This window comes from Castor canadensis, chromosome 13, assembly GCF_047511655.1.
Source record: "Castor canadensis chromosome 13, mCasCan1.hap1v2, whole genome shotgun sequence".
Taxonomy (NCBI): domain Eukaryota; kingdom Metazoa; phylum Chordata; class Mammalia; order Rodentia; family Castoridae; genus Castor; species Castor canadensis.
In genome coordinates, this window is record NC_133398.1 from 125,199,946 (window position 1) to 125,217,488 (window position 17,543).

Sequence of the window (17,543 nt, forward strand, 5' to 3'; positions counted from 1 at the left end):
ACACAGGCAGCAGAGGGAAAAATGGATCGGTAGACTTCATGAAAATTAAAAACTTTGGTGCAGCAAAGGGTACGATAAAAAAAAGTCCAAAGACAGTTCTTGGAATGGGAGAAGATATTTGGAAATAGTCTGTCTGATAAGGGTCAGTGTCCAGAATATAATTTTTATGACGCAGCAACAGAAAACAAGTAACCCAGCTCTAGAAGGGTGAAGGTTTGAACAGATCTTTCTTCAAAGACGTACAAATGGCCAGAAGGCATTTGAAAAGATTTCAGCAGCACAGGACATTACAAAATCAAGCCATGGGGATGGACCGTGCCAGTGGCTCACGCCTGTAATCCTAGCTTTTTGGGAGGCGAGGCAGGAGGATGACAAGTTAGCAAGTCAGCAAGACCTCATCTCAGAACAAACTACAACCGTGAGGAGGCTCAGCTCGAGCGGAATCCCAGCGCCGCACACGCCCAGCTCACCGTCACTAGGAAGGCTGTCGTAGGTAGAAGAATAAGGAAAACAGCGTTAACAGTTAAAGGAATTGGGCTGATAATGTGGTCAGCGACTGGGGGAATGTTTGGTATTTCCTCAAAAAGCTAACGTACAGTTACCAAAGGACACAGCGGCCCCACTCCTAGGTGTCCCCGGAAGAACTGAATGCAGGGCTCGAGCAGCTTGCCCACATATTCACAGCACACGTGTCCTCAACACGAGAGTAGGTGAACAAAACATGCTCTTACGTGCAGCGAAGTGTTACCCAGCCTGAAAGAGGAAGGTGGCTCTTTTGGCAGTACTGGGGTTTGAACTCAGGGCCTCAGACTTGTGAGACAGGCGCTCTGCCCCCGCAGCCACTCCGCCAGCAGGAAGGGGTTCTGACCCGTGTCGTTCGTGAATGAGCCTTGATGACGTTAAGCCTGTGAGATAGCCTGTCTCGAGGGAAGCCAGTGTCCTCTGCCTTCATGAGCTCCCGAGACGGAAAGTGAACAAGAGCTGCGGGGCTGGCGGCTGGAGCAGTGAGTGGGGTGAGCGGGGGGCAGTTCTGGTCCTGGGTGGGCTGCCCTGCCGGAGGCACAGCACCAGGACTGTGCTTCATATCTCCAGATTGTAGCAATGCTTAAAATAGAATATCTTATTATGTATATTTTGCCAGAATTTTTTTTTAATGATCTTAAAAAAACGAAAAAAGAGCGCCAACATGTTCACTCTGGGAGTTGTGTTTTATTTTTTATTGACATTTAATTATAAAGAATGTACTGCTTGAGAAATCTCACAACCAGAGCACCTGCAGCCAGCAACCAACTCAAGAAAGGCTCCCAGAGCCCCGCCCCCGCCCCGCCCCCGCCCCGTCCCGTCCCCGCAGGCTCCATCCGAATGTGACGTGGGTACAAGGACAATCCCAGTGACAAATGACCAGAGCACCTGAGACGACCAGCCCTGGGAGGCTGTCCTCCGGCAGGCTGGATGATGTGTGTGCAGCAGCCGGTCTGCCAGCCCCAGCTGGCATGCTCACAGATGGCTGAGAGCAGAGGACTTGGCTGTCACATGTCGGTGCCACCGCTCTGGGCCCAGCACGTGAGCACTTAAGGACTCAGCACTACCTTATAAGATGCACACCTACAGCCACCCAGACCAGCCTGGAGAGCACGAGCCAGACACAAAAGACCAACTGCGAGATCTCACCCTAAAGTGGAACTCATAAAACAGAAGAAGGGTGGTGGGGGGGAGGGACTGGTGGGTCCTGGTCCAGGGAAAGGACCCTGTAGTTCAATGGTCATGTCTGGAGACACGAAGCCATCATTAGTGATGACTTACACTTAAGTGTCTCGCCATGTGCACATGTGTGCACACACAAAGTGACTGTGGGGTGATAGGTTTGTCAGTTAGCATGACTGTGGTAATGTCAGTTAGACACCTGGGGAGGGACAAGCTACAAGGTAATACAATAGTAATGTGCTTTGCTTTCTTCCAAACCCACGTGAACTCCATACTTGAGGGCTAAAACACGTCCATATAACTCGGTGTCAACAGCCATTCTCACCCTGCCAGGTCTGCACTGCAGCAGCTGCTTCTCACCTTCTGCCTTCACCATGTCAAGTGAACATCAGCAGGTGTCAGTCGCAGTGACAGTATTCCCCTTGAAACCATGGATAAAAATGGCACTTCATCTTTGTAGTCTTCCTCCCCAAAATCTGTAGTCCAGGGTCAGTCATGAGAATACATCAGACAAGCCAAGGGACAGCAGCGAGATCCCTGACCAGTACTCTTCGGAACTGTCAAGGACATCAAACCAGAAACGTCTGAGCAGCTGTCCCAGCCAAATGAAACCAAAGGAGCCGTGACAGCCAATGTCATGTGGGGTCCTAGGGGAGAAAAGGGCAAGAGAGAAAAGCTGGTGCATCAGAACAGAGCCTGGACTTCTGTTAGCGATGTATCCATGGTTCGCCCCTGGCATGTGCTGGCCTGTTAGCGGGATGCAGCACGGGGTAAATCGGTCCAGTCTGTGCAGAAACTGTGAATCCAGAACTGTTCTAAAGTTAATTTAAAAAGCCAACAGCAGGCACTTTTGACTCATGACAGTGGTGGCATTTCTGCCACTTGAGCTCCTGCTCATGCCCACCACGCCTGTTGGTGGGACCTGCACTGCTCCTGGGTTGCCATTGGTTCAGGTGCTTTCTTCAAGGTTATGTGCCCCGTCCCCATCCCGCCACCTGGGAGTGAAGAAGCTGCCATGGCCTGGGCACGGCGCGCTCACCAGCTGGGGTTAGCACAGCCCTGCCCAGCAGCATGACAGGAAATACCCCAGAGAGAGTTCCCTGGGGACACCCAGCTCCCTGCCTGCCATTCCAGCCATGCTGCCATGGAGTCAGGGGAAACTGCACATTCCAGCTGGGCCTGGCTCCTAGCACAGGAATTTCAAGTCCGCTTGGACTCTACTTTGATCCCAGCTACACGTTAACACTGCTGATGTAAACCTGGGACTGCAGGGGTGTGGAAGTCTCAGGTCGCCATGTTCCAAGTAGTTCACCTACCAAGAATGCAGAGGAGGAACTCAAGGCCAGGCTTCCCAGCTCCACTGGGCCCCTCAGAGCCTGTCCCAAGGAGAGGGCTGCCTGGGCACTGTCCTTCCAGATGCTTGGTTTATATCCTGGCCTTCCTAACGAGGAGGCAAGCTCCAGGCAGCAGGTTCTTCAGCCATCAGCTACCTGTGTGACAGGTGGAAGGGGCCCTCCCCACAGCCCAGCCTCATGGCCTTCTCACCACCTCTGCAGTCATCAGTTCCCCTCTGCTGCCAGCTCCTGGAAGGAGTCCTGGACTGGGCCTGCCTGGTGTGAGAGCAAGTGGTGGCTGTGATGGGACAGCCCTTCTGTAGCAGCTTGGGGTCACCAGCTCAGGACCCTGGCTGACTCTGGCATGGCTTTCATGTGAGCTCAGAGGGCTCAGATCCCCCTCCAGCCTGGGACCACCCCCCGCCCCCCGCCGGGGACCTGGGCTCTGCCTCAGCTTTGGAGAGCTGTGTGTCTCAGGCTGGCAGGCTGGTGGCCTGCAGAGGGCAGTGGTCACTTGTCTCTTCAGAACCTTCATGGCACCAGCCCTGCTTAAGCAGCTCCCTTCAGCTTACAGGACTGCCCTCCAGCCTCATTCTGTCCTCCCACATCCCACCACCTGTGCTTGGCCAGTGTCCCTTCTCTAGTAGCCAGCAGTCGGCTCCCCTGGCCTCTCCCCAGCTTCACTTCCCCAGCCTTGGCCTTCCAAGTAGCCACTGCACTCAGGCTGCTGGGCCACATGCTCGCTTTTCATCCCCCTCCACACCCCCCACACACTGGTGCTGGGACAGGTGAGCTCTGCACAGCAATCATGTTTGGAGTCTTCTCCCTCCTGTCCTGTCCTCTCTGCCCGTTTGTCTAAATCCTCCTGACTTGTGCTGCTGGGTCACAGCAGCAGGTTAGCAGGAGCCTGAAATCATTGCCCTTAACAGGGTTTAACCTGCCGCACAGACCGCCTCGGCCCAGGCCAGCAGGGAGGATTTGTGTGTGCTACTGAAGGCGCAAGGTGGATGGAGTGAGTGCCACCCTGCGCCAGAGGCATGGCCTGCCCTGAGCGGGGCTCCAGGCAGTAAATGAACTCCTTGAAGGCATCAAGAGAGGCCACATTTTTTCCTCCAGGAAGCTCAGAGGCTGGAACTGGTGAAGGTCATTTCCAGCCCGAGCAGTGACAGCAGACCCCAAGGCCATCCTGAAGCCACTGTCCCCACCCCAGGGCCTGTGCGCTCTTCCCTGCCAGGCGATCGATCCCCACATCTACTTCCAGATCCACATTCCTCACGGCAGTCATGTCGTGCACTTTGGAAGACAGTTCTGTTACTGAGCTCAGGACAGAAGGACTCCCCTGGCTAGGGTCACCAGAAAGCTGGGGTGGCTGTCACCCTGCCAGAAAAGTTTAGTGTGGAGACCTGGGACTGCTAAGGCTCAACTGACACAAACAAAGCAAGTGTGTAGCCTGTTCTTCGAAAAACAGGGCTTCCTAATTGCTGTGCCTAAAAACTGAATTCCTCACACGGCTCACTGTGAGTTTCTCACCCTTCCCTTTTTTCTCAACTGAAGATCTTAGGAAAACAGAGCCACCAACAAGTGAATGCCTGGAGGCTGTTAGAATTTACCAGAACCAACAATGCCTGGCTTCCTGCTTCCCTGCAGGAGGCATGTGTCAAACCTATTAAAAACCAGTTGTGATGGCTCAGGAATGCCACCAAAGAGCCAGTTTGTGTGGAAACAGCTGGCATTTTCCAGTTCTCATGGTAGTGTGAGCCTTTTGCAGAAAATCAAGCCACAACACATTTTGCCTTTGCTTGGGATTTGCTCTGTGCTCCTGCCCCTGTGAGGCTAAGGTTACAGGAAATGGCTTGTCTCTTTTTGGTGATCTCTTTTGTCCTCCAGTCACCTTGCAGACAAAACAAGTGCCCTGAGTGCTTTCCTTTGGAGCTGGTTAGTCCACTGGACATGGAGGAATCTGCTGGAAGGTATCTTAATTTGCTTCTCTCGTCTCATTGCAGATGGCTGGCACTGATGAGCTAACCCATGAGATCATCGGCTTTCTTGACCAGACCCTGTACCGATGGGAGCATCTTGGCATCGAGCCCCCTAGGTCAGGAAAGCTGGCCAGAGAACTCCTTCAGGAGCTGCGAGCTCAAGTCTAGCAAGGAGTGCAGCTGCATGGCCATTCCAAGGGGTGACTACTTGTGGCCTCAAGCTATGGAATAAGGCCTTCTTGGAGCTGTAAGCATGAGGCACACTTGTGCTGGGATGACCTGGTCCTGTGTATTTTGTAGAATGAGGTCGTGTGCCTTAGCCCCCTCAGCCAGGTCTGCCCCTTGGGGCTTCTGCAGCTGTCCAGCCTGGGCACAGTGAGAGTGTAAGAGGTGCTCAAACTGCTTTCACTGAAAAGCACTGACTCCTTGTTGGGCCCACAAATTAACTAAAAACTGGGGAAGCTTGGCATCCCTGCCTCCATTTTGCATCTGTCTCTGCTCTAAGCCATTCTCTCTGCAGTCACTTTACAATCAGCTTGGATTCCAGAAAGGACAGAACTGACAACAGCTTTATAACAGGGACTAAAACTTCCCATAAGGAACTGGAACGTGCAGGACAGATGCCCCTCCTAATGAGGACAATGACCTACAGTGATGAGGCTGCACCCTGCAGCAGGAGCAGTCATCTCATGGGAACCAGATGGCTCCCCTCAAGTGATGACAGCAATGACATCTTCTCCAGAACCCCTCTGGGAACCCTCGGACTGAGATAATGGTCAACCAGACCACACCTGTGACTGGACTGTTTAACTGTGCACACCTTTGTCCCCTGCCCCCAGTTCTTTGTCTACTTAAACCTGTAGCTCATGACTGTAACCCGAAGATGGCTGAAGATGGGCTCAGTGCTTCTTCTGCCTCTTCCCACGCATGTCCCGAGCCGTGTCATAAACCTCCTTTCTCTGCCGCCTTCACCAGGCCTTTGATTTGGGGTTCAGTGGTGGGTGGCCAGACCTGGCATATGGGATCTCAGGAGTTTGGGCCTTGGGTCCAAAACTCTGGTTTTAAGAGGACCATGGAGGGAAAGGCTGAGGTGGGAGGCCCATGTCAAGCCACGACACGTGACTGTTACTTGAATGGTTCAAGTCTTTGAACTCAGAAGTCTATCTTGAACCACTGGTCAAGTGTGCCCGGGTCCACACATTGTTGTGCAGGAGCTAGGTGCTCGTTACTGGTATTTTCCTTTCATCCTCAGGGATCTTGGGGGTGAAGATGCACGGTCTTGCCTTCTTAAGAAACTCCTCATCCAGAAGACAGACTCACTCAAGTTTCCCTCAGGGCTTTACGACCAGGTCAGGGGAAACAGTGGCAGCAGTGGTGACAGGCTATTGGTGGACCCTGCCGAGGAGTGCACTGAGTGGGGAGAGCCAGTCCTGACCACCAGAGCCCTCCTGCCACATCAGCAGGGCTGGCTCAGGCTGGCTCTGGACAGCAGGAGAGGTTGGGGTATCGGTTGTCTCCTTAAAACTGGAGTGGGGACGGTCACTTCAGCTGAGACGTTTTCCTCCCAGCTTCATTCGTGTGGACGCTGTCTGCCAAGTGAGGCAAGACCTTCTTTTATGTCCATTTTGATTTATGTCTTAGGAATCTTGGCTCCTGTCTGAGGTGTGAGTAACGCCCGTGGGGTCAGGGGTTAACCTGTAGAGGAACCGAGAGCCAGGGTTTAAGGCAGTGCTAATGGAGCCACCTGACAATCTGGAAAATTCCAAAACCTTTTGACCTGAGCTGCTGAGAAGCAGTACAGTATGAACGGTGCACTGCGGGGACAAAGGCCGTGGGGACAGGGACTGAGCTCGCCCCACATATGTGAACAGCCCGCCTCACAGCAGCCGTTCCCATCCTCCAAAGCCATGGCCCCTGCGGAAGTGAGTGTGCGTGGACGGGTGGGCAGGCAGCGCTGCCCACGCCCCTCATGGCGGGGCCTGAGGCAGGCAGAGCTCTTAACACCTACGGCCTCTGCCAGTGGCCGTAGACTTGGGGACATCCAGACTCGTGGGCTCTTTCAGCTTTTTTGAAAGACGCTAAACGGGTGCAGCTGGAAGCGGGCTCTGACGCTTCAGGCAACTGGCGACAGAGCGGGAAGGCCACCGGGCCGGGCTGCAGGCTGGCCGGGCAGTGGTGGCAGTCTGCTCGGGACACTTTGGAAGTGGCTCTGGCTCTGGCTCTGGCAGGACGGAGGCCCTGCGCCCACTCCAGTCAGAGACTGGCTCAGGGTGTGTGGAGCTGGGGTCGTGAGGACGCTGTGGCGCCCGGTGTCAGCGCACAGGAGGGCTCGCCTAGCAGTGGCCACTACTCCTGAGGACTGTGCCAGACCTTTGCAAAGCCGAGTCCCCTGGGCCAGCCTCACACTCAGCACTGGGGAGCAGTGATGACCGTGGCAGGCACCAGAGGCCCCCTTAGCACTGCCCACCAGGCTGTCCTGGGCACTGGGGGGCTGGCAGTGTCCCCAGCCTCGGTCACTCAGTGCTTGAAGCACCCCTGCCGCTGAGGGTGACAGTGCCAGCACCCCTTGTGGTGGAGGAGCCTGCTCTGACTGGAACTTCTTGACGGACATCCTGGACACAGATTGCTGAAGACTGTCCACTTAGGCCTAGCGGGATCCTGATGAGGGAATGGGACAACTGGATTCCAAGATCACACGGGAAAATGGACATCCAGAAGGGCCAGGAGGACGGGGCAGTAAGCGTGAGGCCCTGAGTTCCAGCTCCAGTGCTGCCAAAAAGAAAGAAAGAAATTAAAAAGGACAGGCAGGAAAGTCCTGAACGTGACGCAATGTGCGATCCACGCACGGACACATCCCAAAGTCACCATGATGGGAGCGACGAGGTGGGTGGGCACCAAAGGACGAGGACAAGGAGGCGCCTGTCGGGGTCGCGGAGGCGCCTGTGGCTCCTGCCAGCTGCAGCTCTCCAGCCTCATCCCGGGCAGGGGGTTGGGCGGTGGCGTGGACACACTTGTCCCTGCTTCCCCGACATGTCCCCTTGGCCAGCACACTTGGGGCCTCGTGGCCCCTCCTTTCTCCTGACGCTTGTCATCCCCAGAGGGGCCATGCCCTCTCCTGGACCACAGACCCAGCACGGACTCCACTGTCCCCCAAACTGCCCCTGACTCCTTCCTGTCACCCCACGCCCAACCCTACAGGAACCCCCAGTGTGACCACTGCCGCCCTCCACGCTTCCTGCCTTGGTCTCAGACACCGCCATCTGCCCAGGGACTCAGCTCCTGGCGAGGTCACCTCAGGCCGCAGTGCAAAGCTGCGATGGTGGCAACGGAGCTGGCGCTGCTTCTCAGCCAAATGAACCTTAAAGAATCGCGTGTCCTCCTGGCCAGGGTCTGGGACAGCCCCGGGGCGCGGGCAGTGACAATGCCGCTCTGGAAAGATGGTGTTTTGATTTGGAGAAGGAAAGTTTAGCAGGTGAGAAGCCCTGCACGCGGCGCAAGCGAGCTGCTCTTCACCAGAACTCGCGGCCCCCCTGGCGCACAGTCGCACGAGCCCCGTGTCCAGCCCCCGGCCACCCCGTGTCCCCAAGCCTGGCCTGAGGTGCGAGGTTGGGGCTCTGAGGGCCACTGCTCAGGGGACACCACCTGGTCCTGCTGGGGGGCAGGGCAGGCCCGCCAAGTCAACGGCAGTAAGAGTAATTATAATAATAATAACAGTAATAAAACCCCTTCCGCTTCAGATCGCACGATGCCACCCTAAAGAGAAAATCTGGGGCTTCCGCATTTGTGCACTCACGCCCAGGTTGCTCATTGCAGCGATGTCACAACTAGCCGTCGCGGGTCCATGGCCAGTTTTGCAGGGGCTAAAGAACTTGCCAAGGTGACACCAGTGACGCCGGTGACACCCGGCGTTTGAGCCAAGGCAGCTGGCGGATGCCGTGACTCAGGTTGAAGGTGTTTGTGCGGCAGCCATGGCATCGTGGGGCGAAGGGTCGCGTTTGTGCGTCTGGTGTATACAGTCGTCCCCTGCATCACGGCTTCCACGTCAAGGAGTCCACCAACTGGCTCAGAAACACGCGGAACCGGAACCGAGCCCGTCTGAACTTGTCAGATTTTGTACCGCACGGCGGCCTTTTCCGCACTGTTCCTTGTACTGAGTATTCTGAGAAATCGAGAGGTGACAAGTACACAGATGCTGTGTGCAGGCCACGAGCGAGTGTCACGTGTCAAAGGTGGGCGCCTGTGGCCTTGGCCTTCGATGCTGAGAGAGTCCTGGAACCGTCTCTGGGCACGGGGACAGTGCTGTGCCCCCCGGGGCTGTGGGGGGCCGGGAAGGGACAAGGGGGGTCTTTACTTTTTGTTTACACGTTGTTCCTTTTTGTTTGTATGTTTAGTCTGTGCAAAAAAAAAAAAAAAAAAAGTCACCACCCCATAAAGGCAGATCCTTGTTTGTTCCGCGAGGGGGCCGCTGTCAAACAGTGCTGTGAGGGAACCAGGATGGCGCCATCCGTGACTTCAAAAGACACATCTGCTCCTGGTCCTAGCACTGCAGGCACCATGGTGGCACTCACTGCTTTCTCCCAGGACTTAGTTCTGGCCTTGGTCTTAGGATTTTCTAGGAAAAGATGGCACTCCTAGCCAGAGCACATCCCTCTGTCCATCCTCTGTCCATCCCCCCAGCCCCCGCCCCTGCCCCCTTGTGACAGTCGCCTCCTGCCCTGCCCCTGGGTCGCTGCCGCCACCAGCTCTGCAGGTCCCCTGCACACGTCTCCTCCACGCGCTTAACTAACTTACTGCCACCGAAAGTCAAGTGCAGCGCCTCCCGGTGACTCCTCTTTCCACCCACGGGCACACTGCCTAATCTCTATGGCCTCCTCCCCCCTCAGACCCCACGGCCGTGTCTCCAGGGACACCAATGCTGGAGTCACCACCTTGGCCTCCGCCTGCCCCAAATGCCCAACCCAGTCCACACGTGCAGCCGGTGAGGACGCCTAGCGCTGAAAAGAACGTTCTGGAACTCGGGACACTTGCCTGGGCAGTTAGGCATGACCTGCCTCACCCGTCACCCACAGGCAGGCTCAGCTCCTGGGCTGGCTGGCCAGCGGCAGGCCGGGTCCATCAGGGCCAAGCTGAAAGATGTCACAGGTGGGAGAAGGACAAAGGCCAGGAAGCAGACACCACATGGCGGGTGCACGGCCAGTCGCCTTTGTGTCCTACGCAGAGGCAGGGACGAGCCGTCAGGCAGGCGGCGACCGTGTTTCCTGGGGCCAGGCAGAATCTGGGCCCGGGTGTGGGGCGACGTGGGGTGGCCGGTCTCCCCAGGGACCCTGTGCGCCCTCCTGCCTGCGTCTAGGAGAGGTGGCGGAGCAGCCAGCTGCTGAGCGGGCCCTGGGTGGAGGGGTCTTGTCTTCTGGGCACTCGCCCCTGGACTTCTCTCTGAAATGACACTGCAGTGACAGGCCTTGCTTTTGGTGAGCTGTCTGGACAGATGGAAATGGGGCCAGAAGCCTTCGTCTGCATTCCCACACTCGGTCTTGTACCAGCTCGTGGTGTCTAGCTCTTAGGGGCCGTGGCCCTGGTGACAGGGCGTGCCCCCGTCCCAAGAGTGGGCTCCTTTGGCCATTGTGGCCTCTGCAGGACGCCTGCATGTCGTCTTGCAGGAGCCTGGGACAGCCCCGCTAGTCCTGGGAACATCTGCACTTTTATGGTGGCCTCCTTCCGCCCCTGGCCCAGCTGCTGGCCTCCTGCCTTTCTCACACGTCTGGTCACAGGACTGGAACAGGAATGCCTTACTTCAGCCCGTCTCCCAGACAGACCAAAGGGTGGGAAAAAATCCATAAAACCTTGGCCTTGAATAGCCGAAACTGGCCTCCCCCCTGCTCCACCTTGTAAACCTCTGCAGCTCAGTCAGGGAGGGCGGAGGTCATTGTCTGCATGTGACGGTGGCCAAGCGTGATGCGTTAACCTGCCCCCACTCCCGCCTCCCCCGTCCTGCTCTTCGGGAAGGGCCCGGGGGATCCAGGCAGCCCTGCCAGCCTTCTGGGACAGAGGTGCGTCAGGAGCGATCGGTTTAGGGCGCCATCTTGGTGCCCGCGTAGTCCCTGGTGTGTGGCTTGTCCTTCTGCAGCCTTGAGAGCCCCACCCCCAGAGGGGGTGTCCCAAGGGACTAACCACAACGCTGTTGCGGTCAAATGTCCCCATGTGGGGCGGTGCCAGGGGGACGCATCACCTCCTCAGGAACAGGGGTGTTGGCCCTGCCACCCGTGAGTGGGCCACAGACCTGAGCACCCAGGTTCTGTGAGGGGCGCCTAGGACAGGCTGTGCTCCTTCCCTGACGTGGGTCTGCCTGGCTGGCACAGGGCAACGCCTGCCCGCCTTCCAGCACACTGACCACCCGTCCACGGGGCCGCCCCTCCGGCTGGCCTGACCTCATCGCCGGCACTGGCAATCCGTGGCCAGTGGGCTACAGCTGCCCTCGGCCAGGCCGCCTGTGGTGGAGGCCACGCCCGAGAGGAGCAGCGGTCTCTCCCGGCGTCTGTGAGCAGATCCAGGAGGCCCCTGCAACGTGTCCGGAACACGCGTAAAATGAGCCTTCATTTTAAAGGGCAGGTCTAGCATCGGGCACGTGGCTAACTGTGGCTCCCGCGTGGGGGCAAACTGTACACACACAAGGATGACCTTGCTAGGAGGTAGCTCCTGAAGGCCGGGCGGCTTGGCCAGGGGAGGGAAGGGCTGGGGGAGAAGGGCAGCTGTGGCTGAGTCGCCAGTTAGCTTGCTCAAAGGACATACCTGCGTTTTCTCACCCACCTGTCAAACCCAGCTGACTTAAGCCATTGAGGGTCCTGTGCGTCATGGCTGCTCAAGACAGATGGCACTGCCACACTGATGGCATCTGCCCACAGCCCCCTCAGAGCCCCGCCAGCCTGGCCCTGGCTTGTGGGGGCCTCAGGAGGTACTCAACCGTTCTTCCGCCCAGCACCGTAACACCCCATCTACTCCGTGGGGGTCACCGTCACCCTCACAGAGCGTACAGCGCCTGGGGACAGAAGGTTCCGCCTATGCCAGGAGAGGGTCCTGCCCTGGACCTCCGCCCAGTGCGGGCACGGTCTCCTCGCTCAGCGTTCGCTCCTCTCAGTTTATTTCTTGTACAGCCTGGGGTCAGGGCGGCATGGCGGCGGGGCCCGTGGGTCACGTCCACGGGGAAAGAGGGCCGCCCGGGGCTCTCCGGGAGAGCTGAGGTGAGGACAGAAGCGCGCAGGCGGGCAGTCAGGAGGTGGGTGTGCCAAGTTCAAGGGTGGCCTCCTCACTTTGGTAAGACGAGACCAGACCAGGCCAGTCACCCACAGCTTGGGAGCGGAAGGTGTCAACTGTCTCGCCCAGGGAAGCCTTGCAGGACTGCGCTCCTGGGCGCGGGCGCTGCCCGCCTCAAAGAAAGCCGATGCATAGAACCTGGGAGCAAAGTTCTAGGGACTCATTTTTCTCTCGGTTCTGGGGTTTGAACCCAGGGCCTCACGCTTGCTGGGTGGGAGCTACTACGGTGTGAGCCACTCCGCCCGTCGCTTACTCATCACTAATTCTGATGTTCCGAGCAAAACGTTTGGAAAGTTAAGTTTTGTTTCTTCTACCAACATGGCACACAAAGCAGACACAATCAGATGTAAGGGACACCTAACAGGAAGCAGTGAACGCCGAGCAACCTTGCTGGTGGCAGGCAGGGGACAATGCAGTACAGAGGTCTGGAGACCCAGGTCTCTCCCCGCCACCGGCAGACACTTGGTGCTGAGGTCTGTTCTGAGAGGAGGCTGCCTGGTCCCAGAAGCACGGAGCAGTCTCCTGTCCCCCTTCCCTGTGGGCAGCAGCTGCAGGCTCGGTTAGTGCGTCTTGTCTCTTAAACTTAACATTTGTGAAAAAGAAAAATGGTGCACCAGAGATCCCGGTGGTGGCTGAAGGTGTCCCCACCCCCACGCAGAATCTCCACCTTACCCTGAAACTACCAGAAAGCACGCGGCCCGGAAGGCCAGAGCTGAACGGTGTCTTTATCTTACATATTTTGCTTGTTTTTGAACAGTATCAAACTCAGAAGCAAACAGGAATACAAAAATTCAATTTGATTACGTTTTTATTATCTCAGATAACATCCGTTTTTTTTTATTATCTGCACTTTCACCAAAAGGCATTCAAATTTTGGAAGAACCTGAATGCTGGACATTTCGGCCTGGAGAGCTCTGTGGAGCCTTTTGGAAATCACCTGGAGACGACGCGGAAGCACGGGACTCCGAAGGCAGAAATGCCCTCAGCAGCTGTTAGGAGCAACTACACAGCTCAGGCTTTTGGGTCTTGGCCGTTCCTTCGTTCGGATGGACACTTTGGAGTCACAGCACAACCCCAGTGTGGACTCAGCGTCTCCAGGGCGCAGACAAGGGCAGCCGGGCGGCCGCTGGGTGGACGGGAAGCGGGGTCCATGAGGGGATCCACCTCCTCTTACACTGCCCGCCGAGCCTGGCCTCTGGGAAGAGAAGCCCACACCCCTGCGGCTGGTGGCCGAGCGTCACGCTCCTCTGGCGTCCAGGATTAGGAGGGGACGTGAGACAATCTCACCGGGATCCTTCCTGCAAAGGAAACAGTAATGTTTGTCACCCATCACCACAGGGACGCCTGTGAACAAGGACCCCACTGGAGGACAAGGATGAGACAGCTACACCGCACAACCCCAGGCCTGCGGCTCACAAGCAAGTCACAGGCCACTCGCTTTGCCCGCTCAGGGCTGTGAAACCCATCGGGCTACCGCCGAGGTTCACCGCCAAGGCAGACACCGGAAAGGAGAGAGCTGCAGTCGCTCGGCCCACTCTCGGAGGGCCAAGGCTCCCGGTGAGAGCTGGCCCTTGCTTCCAGCCCACGCCACGCGAGCACATACAGACGGACGCTCCACAGCTGGCCGCCAGGTCTGGCGCTGGACGCTTGCGTCTGTCTTCCTGAGCCTCAGGCACTCAGCTGGGAAGGCTTTTTGCTCAAGGGCTCGACTCCTGTTCCTGCTGAACTGAGCCAGTGTGTGAATGAGAACTGTTATCAGCTCAGTAGGCACCGGAGGGCGGGTCCAATCAACAGCCGGGAGCTCCGCTGGGCACTGCCCCGCCAGCCACTGCAGAGACAGAAACCTGGGCTGCAAATACAAGAGAGAGGTGACCCGCCCAGGAAGGGACAACAGAGCCCCCACTCCCACGTGAGCCATCCGCAGAGAATTTGGTGTTAGTTCTTAACACGAGCACTTCTGCAACGTTCAGCGCCTCTGGCCTTTCAGAAAACACTCAGCTACTGGATTTATGTTTCTGTAGACAAACCCAAGGGCGGTCAGTACACTGCCTGCATTCTTGACAGGAGACTCTGTCCGTGGGTCAGGCTGGCGTCGCGGCTCGTCTCCAGCATGGGGCTCTGCACCGAGCTGACCGCTCGGCAGTGGGTGGCGGCCCCATGCCGCCAGCTTAACCCCATCTCACCTTCTCTTCAGGTGCAGAACTTAGCCACTGTGAACAAAGCGGAAACCAATCACTGTTCACCAATCAGCTAAGCTCTGCACCTTGTCAGAGAGGTCATCGCTGGACACACTAAAGGGCTGGCTGGCATCTTCACAGGCCGCTGTTTCTTCTGTCTCCAGAGCTCCAAGACGCACGCGCTCTCCGAGCTGCAGAGAGGAACTCTGGTTTCTGGAGGAGCAGCCAAGGTCATGGTTGCGTGGTAATCCCTGGCAATGTGATTTTAATCTTAAGTCACAAATCAGCATGCCAGGAACCCAAGCAGCCAGAGCACTGTAGAGCAGGCCGGGCTGCGCCACTCCCATCTGTGCGCCGCCTCCTCCTCGGGCGCTGGCTCCGCCAGCAAGCGCAGTGCTGTCGGTCAGTCACTCGGCTGTCACCCTAGAGCTATTTTTACATCAAACAGACCCGGACAACCTCAGAAACACCAGTGCGGCTTTGGAGCAGAGATGAAGGATGCACTGGTCAGCCGCACGGCAGGTATCTGAGGGGACGGTCCTTACTGCTGGTATGCTGCGTTTAACCCTCAGGGACACAACCCCTGCTCGCCCCGCAGGGGTGGGGACATCTCTGGGTCTCTCTCAACTACAATGGCAGTGTGGTGGCTGCTGTGACCCAGGCATTCACCAGAAGGTCTGGGACGGGAATAAGACTTCAGAGGGAACTCGAGGATGTGACAGACTTGTGGCCAGGACAACTCCTTTGCCTGATTAGGGGCAAAAAAAAAAAAAAAAAAAAAATCACAGTGGAGCACCACAAGAGCTATGCACTTCTGTGCTTTTTCAAGGGAACAATCAAAGGACTGTGGCACGACAGTTTTCACACACGTACCACTCTCTCCGTACAGTTAACTCTCAAGACAGACACGATTGACAGGTTCCCATGGGGGGCTGGTGACGAGACCCTTGCAACATCTGCCAGTTAAGTCGGCCACCTGGCCCCTGGGGAGTCGCACACACACAGCTATCTTGCTGCAGGCAGTACTCAGTTCCCATTCCTCTTCCTCACAAATATGGGCCCAGATTATTCGGGAGGATATATTCCATACTTCACAAAAACGCTGTTCCTCTCAGAATCAGAGTTCTTTCAGGTAAGAAAGATACTTAAGCACATTAGCCAGAAACGGGTTTTCTAAAAGCAAAACATGACAAGTAAGTTAAATGTTCAACAGTGGGTTACGAATATCACCAGCCTACATATCCACTGAATTGTAACGATACAGGATTACACAGCAGCAGGAAAATGCCTGATTGCTGAAGCTTTTTAAAAAGTTCACAGAATGAGACATTGTGTTACGTGCAATCCTGAAGAAAGACTGAGAAGGCAGCGATGAGCACCGTTAGGGGAAGCTGTGCTCACAAACCTTCGCTGCACTGCGGCATTCCCGTGTGTGTAGAAATGCATTTGGAAACATCACTGGGACCACGAGTAGCCGATGGAACAAAGGTGGCAGGTGAAAAAGCAGGACAGCGAGAAATCGAATCCTGTTCCAACTCAGGTGGAAATGACACCTGCTGTCAGGGCACAGGTGTCACTGAGAGAGCAAAGAGTGAAGGGCTGGGGAAGACCTGCTGCCTGCCTCACGGGTCAGGATGGACATCAGGAGGAATGTGAAGGCCACACACAGCCCTGGATGCCCCCTCCGCCCTGACTCCAGAGTCTGTGGATCATACTTCTGTTGGATTTCCATTCCTCCTTACACCTACAAGGAGAGTCCCTGATTTTTGTTCCTACAAATTACAAAACCCAAGGTGGCCAAAACAATGCCAGAGAGCTGTTCTGTCTTTGGGTGGACACCTCTGCTTCAGTGATGGTGCTAACAGACGAGGCACTCCCGGGACCCAAGCCCTCCCATCAGCACAGCGTCCACTCTGCCAGCTCTTAAGGCCACAGCCACCCATGAGGGAGCAGACCAAGCTGGTACAGGCAGGTTTGGCTCACTGTGTAGCTCCTAAGAGTAGGGTCTAGTGGAGAAAGAAGAAGACAATCACCTGTTTAAAACAGCATTTCGGCCACCACCTGGGCTGAGAACCTGTCCATCTGCTCCTTGGCCAGCTCGAAGCATCTGCGGGCAAGCTGCTGCTGCCTGGCATCCTCGCTCACCATCAGCTCCCCGTAGAGGTACACGCCCATGGCCTGCAGGTAGAGACCAGTGAAGGAGCATCTATCTGCACCCCCAGGTGGGAACACACTCTACAATGTACGGACTCAGGAAAGACCCAGACAGTGGCGCAGCTGACCTTCCAAGCCTGCAGGTTTCAGTCTGTCTCTTCCTTGCTCTCATCAAAACTCCATGCAAGTCTTAGCTACCAATTCTGTTGAGTTGGGTGATTTCACAGGGGCCAGAGTGATGAGGGAGCAAGTCCACTGCACGCTCTGGATAGGGACAGCGCTGCCACAATGCCCGGCACAGAAGCCTGAGCTTTGCCCCAGAGCCTGGGGACTCCCTCTAGGGAACAGTGTTCCAGGAGAGCTGGCCATGCTCATCACCTGCCAGGGCAAGGGAGACATGCCACCCACGGCAATCAGGCCCAGCCTGACCACGCTCCCATTCCTGCTCCCATTCCTGCTCCCACCTGGGGGCTACTGGCAGCACACTCGGCTTGCTTTCTTGGGAGCAAGGGAAGTTTAAGACAGTTTAAAACAGCCAGTTGTGTTCTGCAGGGCCAAGGGCCCTCTGGTTTTGCCCACTTGGGATGGCTTGGTGCAGAACACCAAAGGAAGCAGACAGCACCAGGTCCACATGAGAAAAGCATGGTTCCAATACCCTATGGGAGTTTCTGTCTTCACAGTGACCTAAGGCTGTGCTCACACTCTGCCCTTCTCATGCTCCCGTCTCCTTTCCCAAACACCTCTTGCGCCCCTGTGCAAATGTGACATTTCTGCTGCTACAAAGCCATGTACTTTTCTTTGTGGGAATAACTGGCCCTCAGTTGCTGGCAGCCCCCAGTCCTGGGATGCTGTCAAAAGTCCCTTTGTTTGCCCCACCCCCACTCTCC

The 17,543-nt window shown here is 56.5% G+C and overlaps 2 protein-coding genes across 29 annotated transcripts in view; one reads left to right on the forward strand and one right to left on the reverse strand.

The window, feature by feature from the left end:
• Window positions 1-9,443, forward strand: part of Fancc (FA complementation group C) — a 184,420-nt gene extending 174,977 nt beyond the window's left edge. For 12 of the 13 annotated variants that reach the window (XM_074052583.1, XM_074052574.1, XM_074052572.1 and 9 more), the window contains one exon: window positions 5,042-9,443. In XM_074052583.1, coding sequence (XP_073908684.1) covers window positions 5,042-5,185 — 144 coding nt within the window. In that variant the 3' untranslated portion in view covers window positions 5,186-9,443. The remainder of the gene's footprint in view (window positions 1-5,041) is intronic. The other variant, XM_074052571.1, reaches the window with a different exon arrangement.
• Window positions 9,444-13,115: 3,672 nt separating this feature from the next.
• Window positions 13,116-17,543, reverse strand: part of Aopep (aminopeptidase O (putative)) — a 293,876-nt gene continuing 289,448 nt past the window's right edge. For 10 of the 16 annotated variants that reach the window (XR_012440575.1, XM_074052592.1, XM_074052589.1 and 7 more), the window contains 2 exons: window positions 16,536-16,680; window positions 13,116-13,623 (listed from right to left, as the gene is read on the reverse strand). Coding sequence is in view for 10 of the 16 variants with exons in the window: in XM_074052589.1 (XP_073908690.1) it covers window positions 13,563-13,623; window positions 16,536-16,680 (206 nt within the window). In the remaining 6 variants the exon portion in view is untranslated. Of the gene's footprint in view, window positions 13,624-16,535; window positions 16,681-17,543 lie in introns of those variants that run through there. The other 6 variants (XR_012440580.1, XM_074052594.1, XM_074052595.1 and 3 more) reach the window with 3 other exon arrangements.